A 10,489-nucleotide genomic window follows, 5' to 3' on the forward strand; every position below is an offset into this window, starting at 1 on the left:
GGTCCCACACGAGGGCGCTGGTTGGACGGTTAATCTGTCACACACGCCTCTTTTTACTGCACTACATCTGCTCCCTGTTCTGTATTCAGCAGAAAGTTTGGCACTTAGAGAAGCTCACCCTGGGGTTTAACAAGATTCAGCTCCGAAACCCCTCTGCTTCCTATTCATGTTAACAGAAGTGACCTGCTGCTTTAACCCCGTGCGCGCCGGAGCGGCCAGGGCATGCGGGTGGCACCTCCCGCACAGCGCAGCACCGTGTCCCTATCCTTCAGATCAGGGCCCGCACTCCATGGGAACACAGGACGTGTGACCTAAGCTGGAACAGAAGCACGCGGGCATCACATAGCCCATACTGGGGTGCTAGGCCTCATGATGTACAGTAGTGCCATGTCTTGGGACACGCAAAGGGTTAAAACACTAGTACAATGGGACTAATTCCCATGGTTTAACTTCCTGTTTAATGTACTTTTGAAACGTGGATATTATGTTACTCCCTGTAGTCTTGCTAATGCTGTACTGTACACATTGGGTGCTATAAAATATACACAGAAAATGTGTTATTTCATTTCTCTTGATGACAATTTCCTTTTTCACCCTAATCACATTTCTGTCAATTTCAATGCACTCTCTATTGTAACAGAAATGTTGTCATTGTTAAAATATACACTATATTTGACTTATGTTATACCGGGCCTTGCTATGGAGCAGATGCTTATCAATCCTTATTCCTTCCTTGTATGTATTTGGGGGATTGGTTTTTTTTTGTATGTATTTTGGGGGAAGAGATTGTGTGACCAGGAGTATGGTAATTGATGGAGGGTAGAGTGAGAGGTGAGGGGGTAAGAGTGAGATAGAGGAAATGGGAAATGGGGGGCTCTCAAGACCGCCAACACAGGTGAGGGGCCCGGTAATATCCTGGGCCCCAGGAAATCCGTCTGCGGCGCTGGCACTTGAGCCGGATGCGCATCAGGACGTGAGATGGCTCTCACCTGCTTCAATCTGGACCAGCAATGGCAACCAAAACAAGCTCTGCGGAGGAGTGCCCCAGAAAGAAACACCCACCTGCAGGGTCCATCAAACACCGGCGGAAACGACAGTGCCTCTAAGGCTGCGTCCCCGCTAGCGCTGAGTGGCGCTTGGCGAGGTGACTTGCATATGCGCGTGCGCACACCGGCGCTCTGCGCTTAAACATTTTTATACTCTAGCGCGCTCAGCTTCCCCTGCATTCTGTGTCCCCCCGTGAGCACTTATGAAATTTTAAAGGACAACCCGCGCTCATGCTTGGAGAGCTCTCCAAGCACGAGCAAGCTCAGCGCCAGCGGGGACAATATAGTGCCGTCGACAGTGACATCACACTGCGGTCGCTGGAAAAATCAAATGGACTTGACTTCCAGCGACCGCTCCTTCGCGTTTGCTATAAGCGCACGCAAGTTTCAATACATTTGTTTTGAAGCAGCGTCGCTAGCGGCAGCACTAAGCACAGCCTCAGGAATGTCAGGGAAGAACGGAGAATTCCGCAAAGTGCTCCAAGTGTGTGGATAATTCTGTGGGAGATAATTGTGTTGGCGGGGGGTGGGGGGGGCATGCAGTCGCTTGTGTATTGGGGGAAAAAAAAAAATAGGCATCGATATTGTAGTTTTGCTTGTAATGAAATAGTAATACAATTTTTTTTTCAAATAAAACCACGGGCACTCTGTCACTGGAGCCTAGCAAACTATTGAGGTGAGCCCTAAATCCCCCCTTAATTTATACAATTGACTATAGCAGCACTTTGGGGCAGAATAGAAGCTATCAAACACATAATACGCAGTATAGCAACTCAGTGGTAGTCTAAACTTCACTCTACTGAAAAGGTGGCAAGTGTGACAAAAATAAGGGATGTATTATTTTTGAATAAGGATTTTTTTTTTGTTGCAGTTTTCCTTCATAATGCTAAGGGAACAGTAACAGGCACAAGTAATCAAGGATCATATTAAAATAAAAGTATATAAAATGGGCCAGACTATCACTCACATACTGTAAGGAGAAAAGAAATGCAAGCGTTTTTCTAACCCATATGGACTCCTATGGTGGTTTCGGATACTCGTAAGCGTTAAAATCATTGAGACCACACAGGGTCTGGAGACCACTCCTACACACCCGGATCCTCCCGTCTCAGCGAAGTTGTGCTTCTGGATGACCGAGGAAGGACGAGTCACCTAACATCGGTGCAAGAAGCAGACACCTCACAGTAATACAGTCCAGCCTGTGCGTTTCACTCCGCTTCCCCAGGTTCATGTGGCATAGTATCTGTGTCATGTCACCAGTTAAAACATTTTTTGCTGTATAATGCGAAGGGAATGTTATTAGTCGTATGCCAGTTTAATTGCACTAAATCAAAAAGAATGCTCAATTCATTTAACTTTTGGGGCATGCAGATATTTTACAAAGTTCAGTCCATAGGACAATAACATTTCTTGTTAAATGTATAGCACCTGCTAAACTACACTTTACATTGACTGGGTTAGCAAGTCACGATGCAACTAAATTTTATACTTAAGTTCAAAATGTAGAAATGTCACTCAAATTGAAAGCCACATTTGTGAGTGCTGAAATTGTATATTTACTTTCCATACAATATGCCAATATAACTGGACAGAAATTGGTTTACCATCTATATCAGGTGAGGGCAACCTATTTTTCAATGTAGCCACAGGTGTGGCGAATTAGAAGTCAAAATAGCCACACCATGTAAAAATGTAGTTATTTTGTTGCGCATGCAAAAATGTAACAGTGTGTGTGTGTATACACACACACAATATATATATAGATATATATATACACACACACTATATATATATATATATATATATATATATATATATATATATATACACAATATATATATATATATAGATATATATACACACTATATATAGATATATATACACAATATATATATATATAGATATATACACAATATATATATATAGATATATATACACACTATATATAGATATACACAATACACGGCGGGCGTGTATATATATATATATATACACACACACAATATTATATATATATATATATATATATATATATACACATACATATATATATATATATAAATACACAACATACACACACACACACCTGAGCCAGAAGGAGCGACAGGACAGACGGAACCAGCGCTCCCAAAAATCAGCTGAGTGGAGATGGGGGGGAAGTTTACCAGAGCAAGCAAGGAGGGGAGACAGGACAGAGGGAACGAGCGCTCCCAAAAATCAGCTGAGTGGAGGATGGAGGGGCAGTTTAGCAGAGCGAGCAAGGAGGGGAGACAGGACAGAGGGAACCAACAAATTGTTCAGTCAGGGAAACGGAGCAGCTTCCCCCCCAGATGCAGTGCCGTGAAGGTGAGACAGGCAGATTGACAGCGGAGTGCTTCTCCGCATGGGGTCTGCATAGCTATGCAGAGCAGGAAACAGAACAGAGTTCTTGGAGGGGGAATATAGGGCTAGACTAGATCAGTATTAAATTCGCCACACTTAGCCTGCCAATTCGCTACATGTGGCGAACGGCGATAGGGTTGCCCACCTCGGATCTACATGATTGTGTTCAATACTGGAAGGTACTATAATTGTTTCTACATCACGCACCATTTACATTAAGACTGCATATGGCAAGCAAATGTGCTACAAAATGCAGCAAATGTTACAAATAACGAGTCTAATATTGGGCGAGCAAAAAGATTGTAAGGCCTCGTTCAGGGAGGCAGCTGAGGACTCGGAGGGGGGGGAGTGCGGGAGGCAGTGCTGGGAGTTTGCTGGGCGACATGTGATTATCCCCCAGCAGACTTTTCAGCGTTGGGGAGGGGGCGGGGCTACAGACGGCAGGGTAAAGTATCCAAGCTGCAGTCATGAAATCATTCTGAAGAATGATTTCATTGGCTGCCTTGGTCCCCGCGACGCTGCTTCAGCTCCAAGAAACGAAATTTTCGTTTACTGAAGCTGTCGTCAGCGGCAACGCCTGGCTTCGGAGGCGGGGCAGTTGCTACCCTGACAACAAGTATTCAAATTGAATACTTTGTTGCTCACGGCAGCACGCACGTCAGCACGCCCGCCCTCCGAAGCCAGCACCTTGAACGAGGCCTAAAGCACATTAACATCACAGTACATGAGTGGCATGTTGATTTACAGAATTTATGGGACAGCCTTCATTGTGAACGATGGAAATATGTTAAGGAGTTGGAGGTGTCAATTGCCATGTCCTGTGTAGTTATTTGTATGTAGTCTTAAACCCTGAAACCATTGGTTATAATATGCAAATATCCACACCATTCAATGTACTTTCAGATAGCCCAGGCCTTGAAACATTATGTGAAAACCCAATGACAAAAATAAAAAAAAACATTGCAAGGTGTTCAGTATTACAAAGATTTATTGACTTCATATGCAGCGGTATTACAAAAGGTTGGAAAGTATTTACAGAAATATCTACAGAAATGCCTAGAAGTACAGCAAGATTGTACATAGTTGTGTAAAGGCACCTTCAAATACAATATACTATTTGAATTTTGGGAGGCAAAGATTTCATTTGAGGTTTGGGTAATTTCAATATATAAAATAACTAGTTCAGATCTAATCATGCAGCTTCTTCATCTTCAATCTTGGGGGCCAGGTAGTATTTCACATGACCCATATCTGCAATTTTATATTCCACAACTGGAAAAAAAAAAAAAAAGAAATGGTACCAAGAATGTGAATGTCAGATTACACAAAATAAATTCATGCATGACACGATCCAACTTAAAATATATTTCTTTGATAAACATGACTGCACTGAAAGCTAATGAATTGTACAAATGCTTTAAGTTGGTCCCTCCCTTTAAGTTTCTGTACTTAGAATAAAAAAAGAAAAAAGAAGGGTAGGTGCGCCAGATTGAATCGTGAAACACTTAACTAACTATTGTTAAAATTATTTAAAAAGGGAAAACCTTACAATGAATAAAAGTCAATAAAATACACAAATGATTATAACGTGACATGAACCATTCGAGCATAAAGGGTCTTGCTATGGATATTGACAAAGATAAAATATATAAAAAAAGTATGTAATAAAAACCAAAACCCGAATTAGTTGAAGCTTCCAATACAAGGGACCCCCAGTCCTTGGTGTTAGTGATCAAAAAGAAAAAAAAGTGATTCCAAATCATATGGACATCATTTATACACTGATTTTTATTATAACATTGTTGTTGATTGTTCATTTTTGTGTTATACATTCATTATAAAGTTATTTTGCCATCACCCGTTTTTACTGTGCTTCCTTATTTTTTTCTTTTCAAAGTTTCTGTACTCCACCCACCTTCCCCCCCCCCACCCCCCATAAATGTAAAGCTTCGTAAAATCAGAGCATTTGGGATCTGAGTTTAGAGGGCCTGTGTGAACTCCATGCACTTACCTAGTGGAATATCTGCAGACATACTAAGTGTTACTGTTGGAGAGAGGGGCGTAGCTTTGGTGAAGAAATTCAGGTACCTCAATGCAAATGTAAGCTGGACTGGCTCATTCATTTCTATTGTCACCTGGAAATAAATAAAAAAAAGTGTGATTGTTAGGAAACTAGCATTTATGGCCTGTCGTTGCATACACAGTACATCGAACAAATGGATTTGCAGGTGTACGTATATCTTTATATAGCGCTTCACAGCAGTAATACAAGTGACAATATAAATAAATAACACAATGGGAATTAGCGCTTCAGACAAAATAAACTTTAGTAAAAGGAGTACCTGCCCTAAAGAGCTTCGATGTCTTATACACGGTTAAAGCTAAATTATAGACATCTGCAAAAAGTATACATCAAGAACAGAAGACAGATTACCGTAGTGAAAAACCTCAGAAATGGTACAAAAAAAAATGTTAGAAAGTTTAACCGACTCTTGGTACAGCTGCACCTATACATTTTATACACGCTACAAACCTAGTCAGTTTCTCATTTGAAATATGGGCAATGTGATACTGGGCTGAATGAGCAGCTGTGAATCTGATTCAACTCCCGGTGTCAGCTCCTTAGGACCTTTTGACCTTGGAGCAAGTCACCTGTGCCCCCTGCCAACAAAAAACAATTGCAAGCTCACATGGGCAGGGACTGTAAGAATTCCTGTGCAGTGTACCGCACAATATACTGTAATTGTGAAGTGCTTTAAGTTCCATTGGGAGAAGAGTGCTATATAAAGTTATTATAAAACAAACATAGGTATAAGGATGCCACAACTCAATGTTGCATTTTATTTAGTTATAGAAAATACTACAACACTTACAGCTTCATCTTCCTTATCAACATTCGATGTCTGCGACAGCTTCACATTCCCAGTTCCCAGCTCTCCACTTGCAGAGAACTTGACACCATCCTTTGCACAAGAGATGACAACTGCATCACCGATCTGGCTGAGGTCCCTGCAGATGCGTGCGAACTCGCCAGACGGCATCTTTATAACACAGCTATATTCCTGCTCCTGTGATGAGAACAAGCAATATTTTTATTTATGGGACATTGTAATGAGCCCAACCAACAGACCAGGCTTGTGTATTGTAAACCAAAAAAATATACATAAAAAAAATATATGTGGGAGCATTACTTTGAGTGCCAACAAGTAGTAAACAACTTTAAAAATGTGCATCATATGCATGATGCTTCATGTGTTTGAAATTAATGTATGTGTTGCCATATTAAATACCCAATTGAAACAATTTAAATGAACGCTATTGCATTTTTTTTTATTATTTAGAGCTAATGTTCTACATTGTAGCCCATTCTATAAAATGACTAAATGTTATTAACCTATCTAATGAAACATCTGCGCTTCGTCAAATACCATTTTAGTTGATACAGATGTAGACAGACTTGATCTCTGTGCCACAGAAGAGAAAAGTGCACGGCACTTGGGACATGCTTCAGAATGGGAAGCCCCTCAGTCAGGCCGCAACAAAAAGGCACTTTATTTTGAAAGCAAACAGATGCAAGTTTACATCCATTTTCACTCCGCTGATATGTTTGACTGTTTTTACCCTCACCAACACAACATACCATTAACATCAATACTCCACTACACCAATGCCGTTGATAGGTGCGCATTGGGAAAATAAGGTTATATAAAAGGTGTATTTAGGCATGTGATGTCAGTGAACTACAACAGAAATGCCATTTGCAGCGATTGATAACCAACTTCCAGTTTCACATAACATCCCAGCCCCTCAACTTCACCCAAGACCATATAAACCTAGTAACATTACAGATTACTGACAATTTATGAGGACCATCTACTATTTAGAAATACAATGCATGATGTCCATATATAATGACAAATGTATTGAATAAATTAAAAAAAAAAAAACATACTGGAATTCCAAGCTGCTCCACATCCAGATCCATCAGCTTCATCTCGTAGTCAGAGACCTTTTCTTGACCTTTAGTAAATGAATAAAAAGTTAAGTCTGTTACAACTGATTACCTTTTCTGCTAAAGAAATCTGAAATTGGACCTCACGAAATATCAACTCATATGGTCAATGTGTAGCTAAAGCATTTATTTTACTTTCAAGATTACAAGAAACAACAAGTAGATACACAAAAGGTTGTTCCTATTTTACAAGGTCACCCTTTAGCAATCCCTCAGCGGTATCATATATTACGTATTATAGGCTAAAGCTGGTAAATTCCGGGAATTATTGAAATCTCTGCCCTGATTGGATAATGCTTGGAATTTTAACCAAGATTTTTTGGCCAATCTGCCAAGTTTGAGCCAACCAGCTTTCAGTTCTCATTCACAAAGCATGTAATTAGCTTTCAGACAGGAGGCAGCAGCAAGGCACCGACTCTTCTCTCACTCTGCCTGCAGAGAGCTCCACACAGGAGAATGAGGGGAAAGTGTCTTGTGGGTGTAAAGGGGGCCAGCAGTGTTTTATTGGTGTGTGCACATGTCTTCTGTTGGTCTAGAGGGGAGGCTGCAGTGTGTGTTTTGTCAGTGGAGGAGGGGTGCAGTGTTTTGTTGGTGTGTGTAGAGGGGGCTGCTGGTGTGTTTTTGGGGATATAGAGGTGGCAGAGTGTTTTGTTGGTGCAGAGTGGTGGCAGCAGTGTTTTGTGGGTGGAGGAGGGGTGCAGAGTTGTGTGTGGGGGTTTACAGGGGGTCTGAAGTGTGTGTTTTGTGGATGTAGAGGGGGAAGCAGTTTTGTTAGTGTGTCTGCAGTGTGTTGTGGGTGTATAGGGGGGCTGCAGTGTGTCTACAAAAACCTCACATTTTTAAAAATATGCCTACATTTAGCCAGTAATGCCCTGTTCTTCTGGGATTATTACTTAACTACTGTACCCAGTCAGTTTTAGCAGATATATTGGTTTAATCACTTACTCGGAGATTCAAACACCATTGTCACGGTATCCGCACTGTCTTCTGCCCGCAAGGTGATGATGTCATCACTTGCAGCGCACTTAAGGATTTTAGACATACTGTAAAAAGATACATGTTAGTAAGTCTATGACAAACTAAACTGTCCAAGATGAATTCAGGTAATCTCTTCCCTCCCACCACAAGTGTGCCATGTTATATTATGACAGGCACTATAAGCTTCGCTAACCAGCCATTTTAATTTATTACAGAATCTACTCTGTAAGCGCGCTAGCGTCAGGTTGGTGCCCAATAATAAACATTACTCAAACACAGGTAAAGGTTGTAATTGTAAATTAATTTAAAAAAAAAAAGTTGGCAATATACAGTGTGTTTAAATAACTAATATCTATGTCCATTTCATGTTTTATCTGTGCTTATTAAGCTAGTGTAATCCTGTCGTATAACTGAATCTATTCCTCTTCTACTCAGTAAAAAAGATATTCATCTGAAAAATGTGTTCGGCCACGAAGGGAAGTGGAGAGCCGCCAAAACATCCGCCCCCCTCATCCCCAAAGTAAAAAACTTTCCCGCCGCTTTGCCATCTTTGTTGAAATTGGCGCCAAAGTGACGTCACGACGCCGGCGCACAAGAGAAAGGCTAAAAAACCGCGCGTAAACCTGCCTCAGACAAGCCGGGACACATCATCCGTAGAGACATGTAGCCCGAGTGGTGTGACTGACAGGAACAGGGGGGGGAGACCCCATTACAGGCGCATGGAGCTGCAGGAAACACAGCAACTAGCACTGAGCGCCAACATAATCTGCAGCAAAGTATATGATACAAGCGATCCACTTCAACTGCATGACCCACTAGCTTCTTGAGATATATAGATATTTACCGATAAGGCCATGTGTAGACAATTCAATTAAAAGCGACTGTTTAAATGATCCCTGAAAAAAAAAATATATATATATATATATAACCCATACATAGTGTTAATACGCTTTAACCCATGAAATAAGTATGAATAGGCATCATCCGCTGAAATAAGTTAACCAGTAAAAGAAGCATTACCGCACACTACTAATACATGAGCATTGCGCTCTAATACATGTCACAGCGCTATCTCGCTTTGAATCACCTGGTCATCTTGACGCCGATGGACTGATTGCGGTCGCAGCGGTAGGTGTCGAAGCCGTCGGAGCGCATGGTGAGCTGCACCAGGGAGACGTGAGACGAGTCCATGCTCTGGAGGCTGATGCCGCTCGACGTGATGTCCCAGCAGGCCTCGTCTATCAGGTCCTTCAGGGCCTCCAGCACCTTCTTCAGGATGGAGCCCTGCACCAGGCGAGCCTCGAACATGGCGGCGGCGGCGGTCTGTGGTGTGTCGCTCGGTGCCGGTGTTCCCCGCGCTCAGGGACGTTGGTAGCCGGTGGTTGCTGCGGTGTTGATGGCGCACTTTTAATGTTTCCCGCCAACCGCGCGTGCTTTATGACACTGACAGCCACGGCACCCGTCTCACTGCAATACTCGCACCAAATAAGCCCGGCAGGGCGGCTTCTCGCTCTTTTATAGCTCCCGTGACGTGCCCACACGTCACAATTGAAAGCGAATGGCGCCATTGTGCTGCTGTCCCAGTGATGCAATGAACCGCTATACCAGTTATAATATAATAATGTGTATTTTTTCATTTTCAGCATACTTTTGTACTAATTTATTTTGTCTGTCTGTTCCCTTTGTGCTGTAATGTCACTTTTCTATTAAAATAAAGAGGAAATAATTAAGTTTTGTTATTTTTGTCAAGTTCCTGTAAAATGAAATAAATCATTGGCTTTCTTATTGCAGATTTGCTTATTTTGCTCTGTAACCCTCCGTGCCCGGCTCCTAGGGAGTTGTCCACAACAGCTTTGATTTACCTTGTCTCAGGGTGCTGGTGGTCAGCTGGGCGATGATACAGATGGGCGCCAGAAATCTTATGATACAAAAGCAAACATTCATGTTCCCAGGCATGGGAACACTTCCTTCGCATATACACTCAGATTGGCTTAGTTGTATCTTAACACACACATTCCCAGCAAGCTGAAACCCCAGCACCCACCACATCATATATACCGGTATATGTAGC

The 10,489-nt window shown here is 42.0% G+C and overlaps 1 protein-coding gene across 1 annotated transcript; it reads right to left on the reverse strand.

The window, feature by feature from the left end:
- Positions 1-4,398: 4,398 nt before the first annotated feature.
- On the reverse strand, positions 4,399-9,920 carry PCNA (proliferating cell nuclear antigen). Its single transcript, XM_075601293.1, has 6 exons — positions 9,506-9,920; positions 8,386-8,483; positions 7,381-7,448; positions 6,302-6,496; positions 5,440-5,563; positions 4,399-4,700 (listed from the first exon to the last, which is right to left on the reverse strand). The coding sequence occupies exons 1-6, from the start codon at positions 9,724-9,726 to the stop codon at positions 4,621-4,623; spliced, it is 786 nt and encodes a 261-aa protein (XP_075457408.1). The 5' UTR covers positions 9,727-9,920; the 3' UTR covers positions 4,399-4,620.
- Between the last annotated feature and the right edge of the window lie 569 nt (positions 9,921-10,489).

The sequence above is a fragment of the Ascaphus truei genome, chromosome 5 (assembly GCF_040206685.1).
Source record: "Ascaphus truei isolate aAscTru1 chromosome 5, aAscTru1.hap1, whole genome shotgun sequence".
Lineage (NCBI taxonomy): Eukaryota > Metazoa > Chordata > Amphibia > Anura > Ascaphidae > Ascaphus > Ascaphus truei.